The sequence below is a fragment of the Mustela lutreola genome, chromosome 4 (genome assembly GCF_030435805.1).
Source record: "Mustela lutreola isolate mMusLut2 chromosome 4, mMusLut2.pri, whole genome shotgun sequence".
In the NCBI taxonomy this organism is placed as follows: domain Eukaryota; kingdom Metazoa; phylum Chordata; class Mammalia; order Carnivora; family Mustelidae; genus Mustela; species Mustela lutreola.
In genome coordinates, this window is record NC_081293.1 from 136,151,867 (window position 1) to 136,173,564 (window position 21,698).

General features: G+C 40.0%; 1 protein-coding gene and 1 long non-coding RNA gene across 7 annotated transcripts in view; one reads left to right on the plus strand and one right to left on the minus strand.

Moving 5' to 3' along the window:
- Positions 1 to 3,002: 3,002 nt before the first annotated feature.
- LOC131829426 (uncharacterized) lies at positions 3,003 to 11,705 on the minus strand. The gene is made up of 3 exons (XR_009352848.1): positions 11,563 to 11,705; positions 5,885 to 6,035; positions 3,003 to 4,451 (listed from the first exon to the last, which is right to left on the minus strand). It is a non-coding gene; the product is annotated as an uncharacterized LOC131829426 (long non-coding RNA).
- Positions 11,706 to 11,829: 124 nt separating this feature from the next.
- The window catches only part of MIOS (meiosis regulator for oocyte development), a 37,250-nt gene continuing 27,381 nt past the window's right edge, over positions 11,830 to 21,698 (plus strand). The window contains exons 1-4 of one of the 6 annotated variants that reach the window (XM_059171213.1): positions 11,830 to 12,044; positions 13,114 to 13,225; positions 18,108 to 19,449; positions 19,765 to 19,863. In XM_059171213.1, the coding sequence (XP_059027196.1) occupies positions 18,156 to 19,449; positions 19,765 to 19,863 (1,393 nt within the window). In that variant the 5' untranslated portion in view covers positions 11,830 to 12,044; positions 13,114 to 13,225; positions 18,108 to 18,155. The other 5 variants (XM_059171211.1, XM_059171209.1, XM_059171212.1 and 2 more) reach the window with 5 other exon arrangements.

A 21,698-nucleotide genomic window follows, 5' to 3' on the forward strand; every position in this document is an offset into this window, starting at 1 on the left:
GCCTGGGTAGCTGAGGATTATTACACAGATATCTGTGGTCGATGGTGCATATTATTGATAACTGATCAAAATATAGCCAGTAATATAAGAAGATATCATCATCTGTGTGAATAAGTTTCAGAAACTCAATACCCATTTGAATGTTCTAGTCAGTCCATTTGGGATTTAATAAGAATATCCAAAAGAAAATTTTAAAATAACTATCAAATTTCTGGAACTAAAATGTTTTTAAGAACATTAAGTAACTTATTATCCCACATTATATCAACCCATTACAACTCTGGTTTATACAACATTGTCCCTAATTGAGGTAAGAGAGTCATCCGTCTTTTTGAGTTACATCTAAATTATATAGTTTCTCCTGGGTAATAGGTTGTTTCTTCTGCCTTTTTACAAATTCTTTACTAAAAGTAAACTATTCACGGACAAAGTTTACAGTGAAAGAAACATGAGGTGAATTAATATTTTTTCTATCTTGGGATATGAGAAATCTTTTAATAACATAAAACTCTACACAAATAGAAGGTCCTTATTATAATCATTATTTATAGTTTATATCCAGAACTGTAACTTCTGAAATTACATGCATACAATTTTTAATATAAGTAATTTTTACTTAATTATATAATTTCCGTTATGTTAATTGACCAAATTCAGAAATGCCAAGTAATCAAATTAGGACTGACCCTGGGTCCTCAGGAACTATTGGTTGAAAAAAGATATTTTGGCACCACCCTGTGGATCTTTGTGGAAAGACACAGTGTGAGAGTGTCTACTTGTCCTATCACAAACAGTTTAAAATTCTTAACTGCCTATGATTCTGAACAAGTAGAAAGTAAATTTCTTTCTACAAAATTTTTGGGGTAGAGGAATAAGAGGATAAGCCAAAGGGGATGGCAAAATTACTCTCTCTCTTTTTTTTTTTTAAAGATTTTATTTATTTGACAGAGAGAGAAAAATCACAAGTAGGCAGAGAGGCAGGCAGAGAGGCAGGCAGAGAGAGGGGAGAAACCAGGTTCCCTGCGGAGCAGAGAGCCAGACGTGGGGCTCGATCCCAGGACCCTGGGATCATGACCTGAGCTGAAGGCAGAGGCTTTAACCCACTGAGCCACCCAGGTGCCCCGCAAAATTACTCTTATATATGAATCAAGAAACTAATATCTGATGAAATCTCAAATGCATTTATTTAACAAGTATTAACGCACATATAGCTCCTATTATGTGTGAGGCATTGGAAAGAAAACAAATGAGATCCAGTCACTTCAGCTCAGTGAAAAAGATAAGGAAGTAAAAGACAATGGCAAATTTTACCAAAAATATTTTTTTAAGTAATCAAATGACAAACGCCAATTAATGATACCATGCTATTTTGTTTGGAAGAAAAGTGTAGTTACCTGCAGCCTACTTTAAAGTGCATCACATGAGGGGCACCTGGGTGGCTCAGTTGGTTAAGTGTCTGCCTTCAGCTTGGGTCGTGGTCCTGGGATCCTGGGATCCAGCCCTTTGTAGGGCGCCCTGTTCAGCCGAAAGCCTGCTTCTCCCTTCTCCCTGCTCAGGCTCTCTTGCTACCTCTGTCTCTCTCTCTCTTTCTCTCAAATAAATAAATAAATAAATAAATAAAACTCCTTTAAAAAAAGAAAGAAAGAAAGAAAGAAACCCATATATATATTAAAAAAAAGATGGGTAAAGTCCTAAGTAGACGGAGAGATATATGAGAAAACAAATATGTCAGTTATAGATCAAATGTTAGCTGTGGACTAGTTGGTAGGTAATAAGTTTATAATTCATTCAACTTTTTTGTACGTTTGAAATTTTTCATAACAAAGTATTGGCCAAAAAAAAAAAAAACAAACAAACAAACCCACCAGGTCATGACAATGTAGTGTGATAGTATCTACAAAAGAGATCTGTGAAGTGGGTACCCAGTCCAGACAGTGACATGGAGGCTGGAAATGCAGGGAGCACAAGACAATTAGGCATTCTTTGATGCCATGTTAAAGGGTGTAGACTTTATCTTGAAAAAACTAAGGAGCCACTGAACAGTTTTAAGCAGAGGGGTCACGTGATCACGTTTTTATTTTAGGAAACTCACTCTGTGACTATGTGGAGAATTAATTGCAGAGAAGCAAGCCTGGAGACTGAGAGACCTATTAGCAAATGTAGCAAAATACCAGTAAGAGATAAGACTCTCATGTACCGGCAGTGGGGATGGAAAGAAGTGAACAATTCCGAAAATTACCGAGGAAGCAGAATCAAAGAGCTTAGCACCTAACTGGCCTAGGAAAGGGAAGGAAATGAAGAAGCACAGTATCCAGTGGTTTGCTGAAGAGTATTTAACAATTGGTTCTCTGGAAGAAGGTGTGTGTGTTCACAGGTTTATATAAGTTTATTATAAATGCGCCGATAGAGTGTGTGGTATGCAATTTACAGATAAAACAACACATACAATTTTCTGTATTATAAATTCCACATACCAAGTTGATTCTCACAGAATGCTTTCATTTATTTTTGCCAAATCCTTGTATTCTTACTCAGTCTCTGGTTGTAGTTGATACGTGACTGGAGTTCTGACAGGGATGCAGACTGATATTTCCATTTTCTTGAACAAGCAAGTATGCCCTTGTTGTCGTATCTCTATGGTATTTATGTTCGTGCATAACTTTTGGTATCTCTTTCCTCCCATAATTCACACGTCCCCATAGGAGGAGGAATTGGATTTATCCTGAATGACGGGGATGATAGTGTAACAACCATTGGTCCATGTTTCCTGTCTCAACATCCATCATCACAAAATAATATTTTAAGTCTGAGCATTTACTAAATTTATACACCATGTTATACATGCACGCTCCTCATGACATATATATATGAATATACATATATATATACATATATGAATGATGCTATCATCAGTCCCTTTACAGTATTACACATGTAACATACACTACCATACCCCATATTATAAAAGCCTTGTTCTCAAGGTTCTTACTGCCTGACAACTGTTAGAATAATCACAATGCTGATGACTCTTCTGCAGGCATTTAATGCACAACCCGAAGAACTGTCGGCTTCAGCCCTGTGTATCACACTGTTCATGCAATTAACATTTTGGTATAAAGTTGCAAAATCTTTTTTGTAATTCATTATTACATTTTATTATTTGTGTTAACTTATTAATGGCTAGAAATTTCAGTTACATACAATATTTTGCTCATTCTGATTTTATGTCAGTGTCGTCAATCCATTGAAAACACAGGACACAGGACCCCATAGGATGCATTATAAAACTTTATTTTACTCCCCACTGTCCTTTTGTTTTGAGTTTTGAGGACAGGATTTTTTTTTTCCCACTTGGATGATATCCCAGGCAGGTGCCATGATTCCTTGGATCAGTCTTTTGCATAAAAATCACTTTTTCACACTTAATCATAAAAACTATGTGTTTCCTACCATCAAAATGTCTATTCCCATGTAACAGCCAGGACTCTGAGCTCAAAAATTCTCCCCTCCGCAGCTGGGGCTTCCTTCAGGCTGGAATTTCCTGCAGTGGGAAAAGGGCCACTCTTCCTTTCGCACACTCATGAAGAAGTGTCTGACTCTTCCAGGGAGACCAGCAGGAAAGAACGACATAAGTAAACTGCCTTGTTCTGGTTTTGAAATGTATTAAAAGTGATCTCTTTCTCCACCTTGGAGCTCTCCCTCGTTCATTGGAGACTGCGTCCCTGGGGAGCTCTCATCCCATGTTTTTTTTTTTTTTTAAAGCCAGCCAGGTCTCTTCTCTGGCGGGTATCCAACTCCACCTTCTCTGACCCCAGCCTCTTACCAATGGAACACCACCAGGGTCTCTCAGCTCAGTCAACTCAATCTGCCAGAAAATCTTATTTGACTATGCTGTGCTGCCTCTCACACTTGTGGCCCTCATCCTGTCCACAGGGCATGCCACATCGTTTATCCTGACAAACCCCAGGAGTGAAGGTTTTCCTAACAGATGCACCTCTCACCTTTTGGCCTTCAAACAACCAGCTGGCCTTTCAAGTTTTCAGGCACTGCTCAGACAGCAGACCAACAAGGTCTCTGCCCATGTCTCTGTTCCCATTTGCACAAATCAAGCTCTTCAGGGCAGCAGTGCCCTTAGATGTCTCCTAAAGGATTAGGAGTAAGACTCTCTGGAAATGAAGGGGAAAAAAAAGACTCTGGAAATGAATTTCTCCAAAGAAATCCCTCTTAGATACTTCAGTTCAGAACCCCCTCTAGGAACGCTTGGGGCCTTCAGGCCACAAAGTCTATTCCAGCTCCGCAGATGGTAGCTTCTCACTTTGGAACATGGGAATATTCATCACCTATTGTCCTGTTCCAGTCTAGTGGGGCTTTGGCCCGTTGTTAGACACAGCCAGTTCTATTTTTAATCTCTTATTACTCAAACAAATATCTTATATGAGCATGGATAAATCCTGAAAGAGGAACAGAGAAATGAAAACAGTTGCGCATGTAGGACTACCTGTATTTTAAAACATTTCCTTCAATGTTCTCACAATAATATTTGAAATTTTGAGTTGGAATGGAAGCATTCATATATTTGTGTAATTTTTTATTGTGCATTCCTTACTTTGATTCAACAACTAATGAGGAGAACAATGATGACTGTAACACGTATCCCAGCCTCGAGAAATTCACAAACCATTGAAGTATATTGCAATATAATAGGTAATAGCATTATTACAGTATATTATTGTGCATGGGTTAAGGGATCAAGTGGGAAAACATATTGGACCAGAATGGGGACATCCTCATGTTGATAACTTTCTTTTTTATATTCCAGAAGTTTTGTGCATGTTACATGGAAAGGAATATCCACCATTGTATTTTATTGATTAATCTTTAAATCATTAATATATATTTTACTTCATTTATACAATGAGTACTTTGAATATGTGTTAATTTAATAAGCTACATTTCCTCAAACTCATAAACATTGTTGCAAACTAAATACTTCTTCTCAAATTTAGAGTAGCAGATTTCTCTAAATGTTTTTCAGTTGGGGTGCCTGGGTGGCTCAGTGGGTTAAAGCCTCTGCCTTCAGCTCAGGTCATGATCCGAGAGTTTTGGGATTGAACCCCGTATCGGGCTCTCTGCTCCGCAGGGAGCCTGCTTCCCCCTCTCTCTCTGCCTGCCTCTCTGCCTACTTGTGATCTCTCTCTGTCAAATAAATAAATAAAATAAAATAAAAATGTTTTTAGATAAAATACGCTCCATGGTGCAATTGTAGAACTGACTGATTCAAAAGTTCCAAAAGGGTTAGAGCTTAGGAAGTAAATTTGTTTCCTTATCACTTCTATCCTGATTCTAACTCTGATTCTCTTTCTGCCTCTGATTTCTTACATCTTGAATGTCTTCCTGGGGTTGCAATTACACTTACTAACAAAGTCAGGCTTAGCTTCTCAAATAAACTGCTGATGGTCCAAGATCTTGAACATGAGAATCAAATCCATTATCCATGTGAAGATTTTGTAGTCACACATTGCACATTACTTTAGAAGATTTCCAAATTATTGACCGGGCCAATCAGATATGCTTTGGTTTTTCTGGGACCTGGTCTTTGGCTCAAATAGCACTGATTCTGAATGTATCGCCTTCATAGATATCTGTCTAAATTCCAGCGGTGATTCTAGGAATCTTTTTCTCATCTTATTACCAAGAGAAGCCTATCTTTACAACTGCTTTGGGCTTTGTCTGGTTTAAGTAATTCTAAAATTAATTTGATCCATTGAAAACTTAAGTTTTCTTTCTCATTGACTGTTAAGACTTACAGCATTGACATCTTAACTGCAGACTCAGGAGTTTGATTGTTGGTCTGTAGGGAACATGAACCAAGGAAGAGTCTTACCTAAGACGGTCACTTGAGATGTGCTCTGGAAGATCAATCTGGCCACACAGAGGAGATGGTTTAGAGGGAAAAGGTGGAACAGGGAATCAGAGGCCAGTTGGGAGACTGCTGTGTGGGTGAGCAGTAATTAAGACCGAAACTGGGGCAATGGCTGTGGGAACAGAGAGATTAGCAGAATTTAGCCACATCGTCTGTTTCAAAAGCCCAAATGTGATTTTTTTCAAATCCCATCCACGGAGAAGAAACCAGGCAGCAAGACAGCCTGTGTTTCACTAGGATTAACAGTGCTGATCTGATAGTATTTTGATGGTCGCTGATTTACTTCTTCAGCACCCATCAGAAAGGATGAGCCAGGTTTCGTAGTCAGTTCGGGCTGCTATAACAAATTACCATAGACGGCATGGCTTGTAAACAACAGGCATTTATTTCTCGTAGTTCTGGAGGCTGGAAGTCTGAGATCAGGGTGCCAGCATGGTGGAGTCCTGATGAGGACCCTCTTCTGGATTTCAGACTGCCGCATGTATGGCAGGAAAAGGTTGCAAGAGCTCTCCGGGGTCCCTTTTATGAGGGCATTACTCCCTACTCATGAGGGCAGAGGTCACATTCATGTGCTCTTATCACATGATAAGATATGAGGCCCCATCTCTTCATATCATCACATAGGGTGGCAGGATTTCAACATATCAATTTGGGAGGGAGGGAACACACACCTTCATCCATAACACCAAGTTACCCACAAATGAAAGAGACTCTGCGAAGAAGAAATGAGCAAGCAGAAAATGTTAGCATCCTAGAACAGTTCCAGTTACTGAAGCATTTAGGATGCTGCTTAAACCCTATTATTTCTGCCTTAACTCCGTAGGTACAGGATTATGATGTGTCTGTCTATCATTACGGAATTAAGCATCCCAATTCCTCCAACTATACTCTTTAAAATAATACTCATTGGACCTTTTTCCTCATTAAAAATTTTTTACATTTTTATTTTAGAAAACATAGAATGTAATGAAGAAAATAATGATCACTTTTAAACCTACCACACATAGGAAACTACTAAGAAAATAGCACCGTTATTCCTTCCCATCTTTGAAAAATAAGGTTAGAATTATGATGTTTATTCCTTTCGGTACTATTTTATTCCTATAACATAAAACACGAGTGTTTCCTGTATCTTTAAATGCTTTTTTCTAAAACAGAGTTTAGCCAATAATCCAACATGCCACCTGTTTCTAGAAACAAAGTTTTCCTTTGCATGTGTCCTGTCGACGACTGGTTTTGTAATAGGACAGCAGAAGGGAGGAGTGGTGATCAAGGCAGTAAAACCTGAAAGGCTGGGAATATTTACCATCTGGCCCTTCACAAAACAAGTTTGCCAACTGCTGTTTAAAAGATCATTTTAATAACACTTAAAACTACATCAAGTGGCTACCATTCAATAGTTACAAGCACAATGTTGGGGTCACATCGTCTGTGTACCTAACCTCGCTCCACCACTTAAGAGGTATCTTGGGCGGGGCGCCTGGGTGGTTCAGCCAGTTAAGCAGTTGCTCAATCCGGCTTTTTATTTTGGCTCAGGTCATGATCTCAGGATTGGGAGACAGAGCCCAGCATTGGACTCCACGTTGGCTATGGAGCCTGCTTAAAATACTCTCCCTCTGGGGCACCTGGTGGCTCAGTCAGTTAAGCATCTGCCTTCAGCTCAGGAACCTGGGATCCTGGGACAGAGCCCCACACTGAGCAATCTACTCAGCCTGGAGTCTGCTCCTTCCTCTTCCTCCCTCTGCTCCTCCCCCTGCCTGTGCTTGCTCTCGCTCTCTCTCTCTCTCTCTCTCAAATAAATAAATAAAATCTTTAAAAAAAAAAAAAAGAGAGATTCTCTCTCCCACTCTCTTTGCCTGTCCCCTCATTCCTCCCTATGCCCCTGCCCCACTCCCTCTCTAAAAAGAAAAAAAAAAAAAAAAACAGCGAGATCTTGGGCAATTTATTTAACACTTCTGTGCCTCAATTTTCTCATTTGTAAAAGGGGAAAAATAACAGTATCATCCTCATAAAATTGATGAAGACGTGAAGTCCATGATGTACCTCCCCAGTGTTCCCCTTCAGTAATGAATGCTTTAGTCCTTCAGCTGCTGGGAAAGTTGTCAGCAGATGGCCTGCAGCTGGCAGCCATCTTTGGGGACTGTCTTGGCAGAGAAAACGGCCTCACTCAAAGCCACTTGTTTTTCAAAGGACAGGTCACATTAGTGACCTAGCCACATCAGTGGGGTAGTACGGAGTCCTGAATCCCTTGTCCCTACCCAAGACAACTCGGGAGGGCCAATCCAGTTTCAAAGTTTCTCATGGATTGGCTGAGGCCTTTGTTGGTAATGAATCACACCTCAGCTCCTCCCTCTGCCCTGACCTGCATCTTCTTCCTTCCTCTCACTGGTGCTGATCCCAACCCTCCCTCATAAGTATCCTACTCTCAATCTCCATCTTGAAATATGTTTCCAGGGCACCCAACCCAAGACAGTATTAAATGAGCCAATGTTGTAAAGCATCTGGGAATAGCAAATGCTATGTAATTGTTTCTTATCAAACAAATAGATACTTCTGGGAGAAAGTAAAGTGGAAATACAAGATCAAGAAGAAAAATAGAATAACATGAAATTTCCTACAATTAAAGAATAGCTTAGTCACAAAAGTTTTAAATGAATGATTGTAAGAAACTCTCGCTAAAGTATCTAAATTTCAAGAACTACATTTAAAGTGTGATGCAATAGTTTTGTTTACAATTTAAGTATTTAAAATTATTAAAAATCATATCCTTGGAACTATGTAAATTTATTACGACAATGTTAGATGTATTTCCCCAAATTATATGAATAAGTATACTGATTTACAAAACTAATTTGGAAGTATGCTTGAATACTTTTTGAAGACCACTATCTTAAGATATCTCAGATCTTCTCATCCCAACCTTTTAAAAAGATTACCTAAGCCATAAAACATTTTTCCAGGGCCCTAATTTCCCCTTGATGTTTAAAAGCAAAACTTGCTCTCATGGTTACACTGATTTTGTGCAGACTGATTTTGTGGAAATAAAGGGAGTTCGGACTCTACAGAATGTTCCAATAGAAACTGAGCTACTGCTAAGGGCAGCAGTAAATAAGAAGGAAATAGCAGTTCTTCAGCTGTTGTCCTTTATTGGTTTTAAACCACAACAAACATCTTATTCTGGATCACTACAACATACGTGAAGAACAGTATCTTGTTAATGACACAAAAGTTTAAATTAAAAAACAAAACAAAACAAAAAACCATGAGACTGAACTACACAACTCTGGCATCCATTACAAAATGCACGTTTGATAAAGACAAGTAGTGTAACCTCAGAGCAGTGTGTTAAGCTCTCTGACACAGTTTAGTCTTCTAAAAAGTAGAATATACTCTTCCACTTAGTAACTATTTTTGAATACATATTATGCAACAGGAGCTATAGGAAATCCAGAGTTCTATAGTAAAAGCTCACTACTCACAAGGTGCCATTTTCCAGACAGGGGGAAGGGAGAAGAGGAAGTGAATGGCAAGGAGCTTCTCTTCTACGGAATCTAGGTTGACTAACAAGGAACACTGTTTAGTGCAGAAGGGGAATGGATTTCCAAGGAGACTGAGAAAAGTGTCACTTATTGCTCGAGGGACTCTAGAGTGCAAGGAACTTGTGATGCCATGAGAAGTATATACTTTCACAAACGCTTAGATGGAAAAGGAAGGAGAGGAAAATATATTCGCTGGAGGAGAGTGTCAAGAAAGACAATTGTTTTAGGATTCATCCAACAAATTTTTATTGAGTGCATACCTGTGCTATGTGCTGTTTTAGGTTCCGGAGATTAAGCAGAGAATAAAACAGACAGAGTCCCTGTGTATTAGAGAATAGGCCAAGGTGTTCTAACAGGTCCCAACAAAGAGCAATTTTTAAACAACACAGTTTATCTTCTCTTGTGTAATGGCCCAGAAGTCTATGGTTGATCCAGGGGAGGAGGCAGCTCAGCTTTCTCAATTAGACTGAAGCTTGGACTGATGGGGCAGTTTTGTCTCCCATAATACATGGCCTCCATTTCTATACAATGTTTCTTTTTGTCATTTTCCAGACAGCTGGAAGGAAGAAGAGGAAGTAAATGACAAGCAGCTTCTCTTTTAAGGGACAGGATCTGTTTCTGTTCATATCTCATTGCTCACAACTTTTTGATATAGCTGCCCCTAGCTGAAAGGGAGGCCTTTTAAGGAATTGTCCTCTCTAACTGGGTCACCAAGTGCCTTGCTAACATTGAGGGGTGGAGGTATAATGGAATGAAAACTGGTAATGTGGAGCATATATTCGAGAAGGGGAAGACAACTATAGGCAAGTAAAGAGCAGTTATGGAGAAGAGGTGGCATGAAGGCTGAGAAGAGTAAATTCAGGGGAAAATAGGAGATGTAGGATGAGAGAGAGCTAGCATGGCCTTCTCCTTTGAGAAGGAAAATGAGAGCGACTTGATTATACATTGAAGGTAAACAAGCAATAGAAATGGAGAGGTTTAAGACACACAGAAAAGGAGAAATCGACTGAGAAAGGTCCCAGAAGATGAGAAACATATAGGGTCCCTCCTCTTCCTCTGTGTCAAGGAGAAGAAGGTGAGAATGGGAATGAATGATGATGTTGGGGACAGGAAAGAGAAAATAGTAGGAGGCTGTGGGGATTCCTACCTAATAACTTAAATTCTTTCTGAAGTAGGAAGCAATGTCATCTCCTGAGGACAGACTATGTATATGGTAGAACAGATAAGGAAGAGGCTTGTATCGATCTGGAAATTTGGGGCCAGGGCCTGAACCATTGAGAAGCTTGGGAAGATAGTGTATGAAGTGATGAATCTTCTGGTATCTCCCTGTAGTACAGCACTTTCTTCGGGCTCCACTTTTCCAAAGGTGGAATGAATTATGGGAACCAAAACCCTAGAATCCTCTTTCTCCTTCACTCTCTTAAGTCAATTGTCAAGCTCTGTTTATTCCATCTTCTAAATCTTCTCCACACACACCACCCCCCACCCCCCACTTACCAGACCACATACCAAATGGTAGTTCGGATTACCATGACCTCTCGCTGGGATACTTACCCTGCCCTTCCCTCTTCTTCCTGAAAAACTGATCACACTACCTGCCTAGTTAAAAACCTTCCATGACTGCACCATTGCCTTTAGGAAAACGTTCACCCAGACTCACCAGCCTCGTTTCCAAATGCCTTTCTGACAGAGCATCTTGATCGCTCCCCACTTCCCCTGCCCATCCATCCCTACTTCACAGCTTCCCCTCTGAGATGCAATCCCTCCTCAACCTGCCCTTGATCTTCCTCTGCCTTGGAGGGCTCTTCTCTCGCAGCCTCCTCCGCTGTTCCCTTTCCTATCTAATACCGTATTCATCCTTCCTGGGGTCAGCCTAGTGATTCACAAGAAAGCGTTCCTGACCTCCCAACACTAAGGGGGCGCCCCTCCGGTGGAGCGCTGGATTAGTCCTAACAAGGCATCACTGTTTTCTGCCGGTACCGTGTCTTTATTGTTCACTCCAGTGTCCCCAGCATTCCAGCAAGGCGCTAGGTACCCAGCAGACACTCAAGATGTGTTTGTGGAATGAGCAAAGGAATGAATAAATCGTGAACCACATACCTTGGAATTTCTACTACATCGATGGCCTGCAATAAATTGTTAATGGAAATTTAAAGTGATCGAATGAGGTAAAGCGTCTGCAGTGCCAGAGACAACGCATTTCCGACGGGCCTTGCCCGGGAAACCTCCCGCAGGTGCGCGTGCCCGGGATACCTCCCGCAGGCCGCAGGGGCGGAGCCTCCGGGGGTGCAGAGGAGCGCTGGGGGCGGAAGGCGGGGCCTCCAGAGCAGTGACCCCGCCCCGGGGCGGTGCTACTCCCGGGCAACCGAAAGGCGGGGCTCACGGGTGGGGAACTTCCAAGACCGAGACGCGTCCGCGCGTCCGGGAGGCGCGCGGTGTTGGGGTGTTGGGTCCGGGCCGGGTGGCCCAGATTGCCGGCCCCGCCGCTGCGGCCGCCATCTTGCCCGCGTGCGGACTCCCAGGGAGGGAGGGGCGGTGACCAGGCCGGAAGTGGCTGTGCGACGGCCGCGCTGCCTCTTCAGGTCAGTGAGTTGTGCCTCCGGTAGCGTCTAAGCATTCCTGACGCGGAGGCCCCCCATGAGCGGGCTCGGGAGTGCGGGGGCCGCCGTGAGGGGCCCCGGGAAGTCCAGTTAAAAGGCCCGGGCCGGGGCCGACGCGAGGGCCTCCTCGGAGCGGTGGCGCGGGTCGTAGCGTTTCGTGCTGCGGGATAACCGCGTCGGGCCGCGGGCCGGGCCTAGCAGGCAGCCTTGGGGCTGCGGGCGAAACCCCTCGGGGGCGCTGGGTCCGCGCTGCAGCTACACGCGCGGCGAGTTCGTGTGGAACCCGGTGCCCTGGCGTTGGACGGGAGGCTCAGCCAGGTGTCGAGCCTGGGAGTGGTCCTCAGGTTCCTGACTTCCAGCAATAGCAACGAGCCACGCTCTCTAGCTGTACTCTACTAATATTTCCTGAAGGGCCTGTCACCGGGTTAGCTGTGCTTTCTGCTTGTAGGGCCAATGCACATTCCGTGTAAGGATGAGTAAAGCCTTTCCCGTGTGCCACGGGCATTGCTAAATTGCTTAGCAAATGACTGCATTTGCAGGCTTTTTGTATAGCTATATTTTTATTTTATCTTTTAGGAAAGATTTTATTTATTTGACAGAGATCACGAGGCAGGTAGAGAGGGAGGAGGAGCAAGTATATCTATAATTTTAAAGGAAATTTATGCAGTGCCTCTCCTTGAAGATGGTGAGGCTGAAAATTTCTTTAAAATACTGTTGTTACTGTCATAGAAAAGTAGAAGACAACAACAAAAGGCTGTGAAAGTTGAGTAGTCGGGTACCTTGTATACTTAGTATTATGGCTCTTCACTGTCCAGTAGCCCCACGGGGTTGAGATGTGCTGTAAATGTAAAATACACATTGAATTTACAAGACTTGGCACCAAAGGAAAAAAAAATCCTCAGTATTTTTTTATATCAGTTACATGTGGAAAAGGGTATTTTTTTTTTATATGTTTGGTTGAATAAAATAACATTGTTTAATTTCATCTCTTTTGCAATGTGGCTACCAGAAACTTTTAAATCATGGCTAACGCAGTGTTTCTGTCAGACAGTGCTGTTACAGATACTCTGGTGAAGAATACAGAACCAACATGGCTTTCCTTTGCTCAGAAACCTTTGATGGGAAGTGAACTCTTGTTACGCTTGAAGGTGAGGATGTAAAATGTAAGCTTTAATTATTGCAGATTTCACCCCTACTCCTCCCACTTTCCAGTGTCTCCAGCATTTGAGAACATTAACTTCAGGGCTGCTGAAGGAAATCATAGTGATACCAATAGCTGTGTGATGCGAATAACTCAGTTTCTCACAACTTTGTGAGATGGAGGTAGGGTGGGTTCTTACTCTTATTTTATAGTTGTGGTGTATTAACAGACTTAGTTGAGTCTAGCCAGTGAGTGGTTGGAGGTCCTCTGACTCCAGGTTGTTTCCTTTGCTCTTCACCATATTCCTCGTCATCTGTGTTCATGAGCCAAGATCCATCTGTATTGTGTGTTGGACTGTAAAGAAAGGCATTTCTTAAAAGGGTGTTTATGGATGTACCTCTCTATTCAGGGCCAGCTTTGTGTTTTGCAACCTATGCCATCGTATAAGGCCCAAATACAGGGGGCAGGGGGCCCTGTATTTTCATTTTGCACTGGACCTTGCAAATAACCTAGGTGATTTTTTCTGCAGTAATCTAGGATGGGAGTTGGGAAGGGTTGGACAAGAACTAAATCACCTGGTCTTCACTTTACTCCTTTATGAAATGTGAGAGGCATGCCAGTCTCTCTCCAATTTTGTGATTCTGTATGAATTATTGTAATCAGATTTTGTGGCTAGTAATAAAATATTGTACAAACGTAGTTACAATCAGGAGAAATGCTGACAGTCCTCCATTGAGAGTTATGCAAATCAATGACTTTTTAAAACTATAGTAGTACTTGATTTTTTTATGGTGGATTTTTCCACATGCCACCAATTTTCTTATGGATCATCCATGTAAAGAATATGATAATAAGATGGAGGCCTATATTGAAAGTGTGATTATTTGAGTGTTTATCTTTTGATAAGATAAGAAGATAGGCCAGATCTCCAGATACCTCCATTTAGGAGGTTTCCTCTGTGAAGACATGAGTGTGCACTCTTACTTGGCAGTATCTGTTCCTTCTTTTTGTTGTCTTAGCTATGTCCTATTGTATGAGGTGCCTCTTCTCATTCATGAATTTTTAAATTCTCTTTAAAATTGAATATCAGCATTAGAATGCAGTCTTTATTAGATTAGTTTACTAGTCTGCTTTGGCTGCCATAGTAAAAGACCACAGAGTAGGTGGCTTAAATAACAGAAATTTATTTTCTCACAGTTCTCAAAGGTTGGAAGTCCAAAATCAGGGTTCCAGTGTGGTCTGGTTCTGGTGAAAGTTCTTTTCTTGGCTTGTACGTAGCTGCCTTCTCACTGGGTTCTCCTGGTGGGGAGAGAACTCTATTGTCTCTTCCTCTTTTTATAAGGGCACCATTTCTGTCAGATTAGCACTCTATCCTCATTACCTCATTTAACTCTAATCACCCCCTTAAAGGGTCTTTAATACTGTCACATTGGGGATTAGGGCTTCAACCTGAATGGGGGGGGGCAATTTAGATTATAGCTACCAGGGAGCTTGTCTTTCTTTGTTCACTACCATGTTCTTAGCATTTAGAACAGTTTCTACCAAATACACTAAATATTTACAGAATAAATGAAAGACAGGTATTAGAGTGACCCTCCCTTAGGGTGGCTCACTGTGGGCTCTTGCCCATCATTGGAACCCTGACAGTGGGTACTTCATTCTTGGTTGAAGCCAGTCTCTACTAGGAAGGATAAGGCATGGAAGAATGAGGAGATGGGTAAAACTTGGATAGAGCAGTGTAAGAAATGTCAGGTGGAGCATTTAATAAATAATTATTAAGTATCTACTAAGTGTTTAGGGCTAGGCTGGGTATTGGAGGTATAAATGGAAAGCAAAGATACTTTTCTTGCTCTTACAGCTTTTATAATTTAGGAGAGACAGGGTGTTCAAAGGAAGGAATACTGTTCACTGAGAGTACTATCTAAATAAACTGACAGACCAGGAAGGGGATAGGGGATAGGGGATATTTGATGTCAGCCTCAGACCATGATGGTTGAGAGATGGTCAAGCATGTGTTAACTTGGCCTAGAAGGGAGGGAAGAATGCTCCATCGAGAGAAACTAGCATTTGCAAAGTAGTGGTGATGGCGGGGGGCGCAGAGGAAGATTATATTCTAGGAACCAAAAAGAAGAACAGTGTAGATAGAACACAGCAGGGCGGAAAATGGTGTGCCTTGATGCTAAAAGCAGTTGGTAGAGACCAAAGCATTTAGGATTTTATAGGTTATATTGAATATTTGGAACTCTCTACTAAGAGCAGTTGGAATAGGGTTTTAAGTAGGCATTGTATAGCCTGGCTAGTTTTGCGTTTTAGAAAGGTCCCTGTATGTACAAGTTGTATTGCATAAAGATGAATTTCATAAAGGCCTGAATATACAGATGAGTAAAAGAATTGCTGAATCAACACCATAGGCTAAGCATGTTGCATACCTTAATTTCTTACAGAATCAGTCCTCAGAGCTGTGAGACTTGGCAGCCTGAGTAGAGGAAAGAAGAGAAAATAATTGGGTTGATCTAGGCTTGGGGAAGGCAAGCTTAAAACAGCAAAGAAGTGAAGAAATTGAGGGTCTAGTAGAAATGTAATAGAAATGATGATCGTGTGCATCAGACCTCTTAAGTAATGAAATAAACCAGTGTAAGAATTCTTAGAGGTCTTTCCCAGTCAACAAAATTGTACGAGTGGGGGGTATAGCTCAGTGGTAGAGCATTTGACTACAAAATTGTATGAATATATTGAATTCTAGAATGATAATTCCTGACAATTCCTGACTGAAAGTTTTACAAGGTCAAAAAGTAAAACAAATATGTTTGAGCTGATTTTATTTAGTGTATCTTTATTAGGAGTCTGTGCCTGGCTCTACATCTGGTGTAGGGGATCAGGGGGTGAATGAATCATAGCTTCACCTTTTAAGAACTGACAGCATGGCTGTATGGATTCTAATTGCCATGAAGATTCCAAATACTTTTCACCTTTTTTAATCCAGACTTTAACCTCTAGCCAGAATTGGTTAGAAACAGACATTTAAATTTTTGTTAAGTAGCTTTTGCTCTTAAAATAGCATTTCTTTTAATTTTTAAAAACAAATGTATTTATTTGAGAGACAGATTGTGCATGGACATACGTGTGAGTATGGTGAGGGGCAGAGGGAGAGAATCTTCAAGCAGATGTCCCCCCGAGTGTGGAGCCTGAAGAGGGACTTGATCTCATGACCCATGATATCATGGCCTGAACCAAAACCAAGAGTTAGTCACTTTAACTAAAAGAGCCACCCAGGCGTCCCTAAAATACCATTTTTAACATGGCTATTTTTCGTTTGTGTTTAAACAGCTATCATCTTTCCAAAATTCCATGTCAGTATTAATCAAAGTTCATAGAATTGAAAACTGTAAAAGCCTTTAATGATCACTTAATTCAGTTTCCCAAATGCAGTGTGTGTACTACTGGTTGTAAACAGGATGATTTTAGGTAAAACATAATCAAGCATTTTTTTTTAATTCCAATATAAGTAACATATCAAGCATTTCAGGGGCACCTGGGTGGCTCAGTAAGTTAAGTGTCTGCCTTTTGCTCAGATCATGATCCCCCGGGCCCTGGGATGGAGCACCATGTTGGGCTCCCTGCTCAGTGGGGAGACTGCTTCTCCCTCTCCGTCTGCCCCTCCCCACCTCTCATGTTCTTTGTCTCTCTCACAAATAAATAAAACCTTCTAAAAAACATACTAAGCATTTTAATAGTTACATATTTATTTTAATGTGTCTTAGAAAAAATATTAAGCATACCTTAACCTGTGATTCATGGACTTCATGATGAAATTAAGATCAATTTTCTGATTTTAAAAATAGTCACTTTAAATAAAAATATTGAATAAAATAAGTGGTACATGAATGAAGTTTGGGAAACAGTACTCTAAACGAACTCTTCAGTTATGTAGGTGAGAAAACAAAAGGACCCCTAATCACAAAGGCCCTTCTGTGGTGTATAGCTAATATATGTCAGAGCTAGGAATAGAAGTTAACTCTGTTCAGTCCATGTTATTGTTTATTCTGCTATACAGGGCTGCTGCTTATTCTTGAAACTTGAGGAAGAGACCTCTGTCTTAATAGCGGCATTGTACTTTAAATCTTCATTTTCTGTTTTGGTGGCCACAGGTGGCTATTTATATTAAAAATAAATGAAAAGTAAATAAGATTTAAAATTTATACTAGTTACATTTCTTGTGCTTGATTAGCCACATGTGGCTAGTAGTTACCCTGCTAGACAGTACAGCCAGAGAACATTTCTATCACTGCCGAAAGTTCTATTGAATAGTTTTGGTGTAAACTTGCTTAAAAACATGATTCATGGGACACCTGTGTGGCTCAGTTGGTTAAGTGTCTGCCTTCAGCTCAGATCATGATCCCAGGATCCTGGGATCGAGTCCCACATTAGGCTCCCTGCTCAGCAGAGGGTCTGCTTCTCATTCTGCCTGCCACTCCCCAACTTGTGCTAGCTCTGTATGTTAAATAAATAAATAAATAAATCTTAAAAACACACACACACACAAAAACATGTTTCATGACCCTTTAAAGTTTTACCCCCTTCAAAGAGATGATGCTTATTAATTTGCTCACTGTACTGAAGTTCTCTTAGCCCTAAGGTTAATGAAGGTACTAACAACAGTGCAATTAAAATAATTGATCATGGGAAGTAAGGCCAAAATGTATTTCTCAGAATCTCACCACCTCATCTTATTGGGGGGAAGGTCTTTTTCCCTTTTTAATCAATAAATATTGTCATGAATTCATAGCAGTTAGAAGAAATATATTGAAAGAGAGTCTCGAATAGAGGATTTCCTGATTTTCTTAATAGTTTATTCATCTTACAATTATATTTTGTTAAGATTTTAAAACTTTATTTTTAAACAGATTTTCAGTGAATGGACCTGACTGGACTCTTTGAGCACATCAATAAACATGAGCGGTACCAAACCTGATATATTGTGGGCACCACACCAGGTGGATAGATTTGTTGTATGTGACTCTGAACTGAGCCTTTATCACGTGGAATCTACTGTGAATTCAGAACTCAAAGCTGGATCTTTACGTTTATCTGAAGACTCTGCGGCTACATTACTATCAATAAATTCAGATACGCCATATATGAAATGTGTTGCCTGGTATCTCAATTATGATCCTGAATGTCTTCTAGCAGTTGGACAAGCCAATGGTCGAGTTGTACTTACAAGTCTTGGTCAGGATCATAACTCAAAATTCAAAGATTTGATAGGAAAAGAATTTGTGCCAAAACATGCACGACAATGTAATACACTTGCGTGGAATCCATTGGATAGTAACTGGCTTGCTGCTGGGCTTGATAAACACAGAGCTGATTTTTCAGTGCTGATTTGGGATATTTGCAGCAAATATACTCCTGATATAGTTCCCATGGAGAAAGTGAGACTTTCAGCAGGTGAAACTGAAACAACATTATTAGTAACAAAACCTCTTTATGAATTAGGACAAAATGATGCTTGTCTCTCTCTTTGTTGGCTTCCACGAGACCAGAAACTTCTCCTTGCTGGTATGCATCGTAACTTAGCCATATTTGATCTTCGGAATACAAGCCAAAAGATGTTTGTAAATACAAAAGCTGTTCAGGGGGTGACAGTAGACCCCTACTTCCATGATCGTGTTGCTTCCTTCTATGAAGGTCAGGTTGCCATATGGGATCTAAGGAAATTTGAGAAGCCAGTTTTGACTTTGACTGAGCAACCAAAGCCCTTAACAAAAGTAGCATGGTGTCCAACTAGGACTGGTTTGCTGGCCACTTTGACAAGGGATAGTAACATTATTAGATTATATGATATGCAGCACACACCCACTCCCATTGGAGATGAAACTGAACCCACAATAATTGAAAGAAGTGTGCAACCTTGCGACAATTACATTGCTTCCTTTGCTTGGCATCCAACAAGTCAAAATAGAATGATAGTTGTAACTCCCAACCGAACAATGTCTGACTTCACTGTTTTTGAAAGGATATCTCTTGCCTGGAGCCCAATTACATCTTTAATGTGGGCTTGTGGTCGTCATTTGTATGAATGTGCAGAAGAAGAAAATGATAATTCTTTAGAAAAAGATATAGCAACAAAGATGCGCCTTCGGGCTTTATCCAGGTACGGACTTGATACAGAACAGGTGTGGAGAAACCATATTTTAGCTGGAAATGAAGACCCACAGCTCAAGTCCCTCTGGTATACCCTGCACTATATCCTTTTATTATGAATTTCATGAGATAAATCAGGTAAAACTGTTCTTAAAGTTTGCTGAAAGATCAGTCTAAATTTTATTCTGAATGTTTTATATGCAAATACAGTTACATAATGCTAAAATTGCAAAGTAAAATTATTTAAAACTGTTGAAATACTGCTTTACAGATTGTGTAGAAGGAAGAAAAGTTTATCTGCGATAAAGTAGGACCATCTTACTTTGGCTGATACCTATTCACTCCAAATCAAAATAAATTTAGCTTTGAAATATGTTATTATGCATCATCATTAATATTTCCTATGCATTTAAATACTTATGAAGCAGTATACAGAAGATATGGATCAGAAGTCTCCAGGAAACAAAGGATCACTGGTTTATGCAGGAATTAAATCAATTGTAAAATCCTCTTTGGGTAAGAAAATTCTATATTTTATTTTCTAAAGTATAATTTTTGTACTCTTATTTTTCTCCTTTTATCCCCATCATTTAATTACTTCAGAATAGATGTGCCTAAAGTTTTTTGTTGTTTTAGAGGGTTTCTGGTTAGATACTTTTAGTGAATTGTTAAATGCGTATTTTATATCCAAAATTCTTTTTCAGGGGGTCTTGACTCATTGAAGTGATAGAGTCTTTCTAATCTATTCATTTATTCACTGCTTTTTTTTTTTTTTTTTTTTTTTTTTTTTTTGAAGACCCACTTTGAGAGGTGTACATTAGATGATTTATAGGATCCTGGCTGTTTGGGTTATACCACAGTATTTTGCTTTTATAAAAGCTAAATAAAATGACATAATTGAAGGAGATCTCTCTTTATTGTGCTGCCTAAATGCTTTCACTTAGCTATTTAATGGCAAGGTCTGGGTAACTATGTCATGAAGTATGGCCTTACCTGAAGGAGCCTTACCTGAAAGAGTCATTGATGATTAAATGAATGTATGAGTTAATGCAGGGTTGAAATTGACCAACTATTTAAGAATAAATATGACAAAAGAGCCAAACTTAGTTTTTCACTGAGCAGTTATTCTTAACTGTTTTTTTTTTTTTTAAAGATTTTATTTATTTATTTGACAGAGAGAGAAAGAGAGGAGGAAGCAGACTCTCCACTGAGCAGAGAGCCCGATGCGGTACTCGATCCCAGAACCCTGGGATCATGACCTGAGCCGAAGGCAGAGGCTCAACCCACTGAGCCACCCAGGCGCCCCTCTTAACTGTTTTTTATTGAAATGGAATTGTGCATTTTACTATAATCCTTTCCCCAACCTAGGATTCAGTATCTAGCCTTTTTTTTTTTAATAAAGATTTTATTTATTTGTTTATTTGACAGAGATCACAAGTAAGCAGAGAGGCAGGTAGAGAGAGCGGGGGAGGCAGGCTCTCCGCTGAACAAAAAGCCTGATGCAGGGCTCGGTCCCAGGACCCTGAGATCATGATCTGAGCTGAAGGCAGAGGCCTTAACCCACTGAGCCACTCAGGCGCCTTTCAGTATCTAGCTTTTGAAAGTAGTCAAATTTGGGCCCAAGTCAAGCTGCTAGAAAAGTAGTTTATATTTAGTCAAAGAGTGGCAGTTCAAGTAATAAATTCAACTTGGTCTTTCATAGGATTTTTGTAGGTACTATACAAATAATACAAAATATAAAAAATACTAATTTAATAAGAATAGGTTAAGTATTTCAATTGAACTGTTGATATTATTTTAAAAAAATTTAAAGGACTTTTCGCATTATTACCTTGTTCCACATTGCTATAGTAGACACTATTTGATAGATTTCATTTTGGTACTTTCTCACTAGCTCTCCACTAAAAAAGTAAATTTTCTTATAAATAAATTTATTAGAAATAAAATACATGGGTCCAATTAGAAACTTCCATTTTATTAATGTAAGTAAAAGGACAGATACACTGTAATATCCCTATAAATGAGCCTGCTCATGACTTCAAAATTGCCACTGCAAAGATTTAAACAGTTTATAGAATTTTTAGTATTTTTGCTATATAGCAGGTCAGGCCACATTACGTTCTCAGTTATTCTGAGGTGTATTATTGTTTTTGTTGTATTTCGATATATTTTAGGGGCAAACCTACAAACTGCCTCTGAGGAAAAGCAAGAGGACAAATAGAATATCTTTATATTTCTACTGTAGTAGAGAGAAACTGAACGTTTTGACTTAAGAGTAGTCTTTACCCAGATTAAAAACTACATTAGAAAGATTTCCTCATTGCTAGACTTTCAGCTTTTTGTTTGTTTTG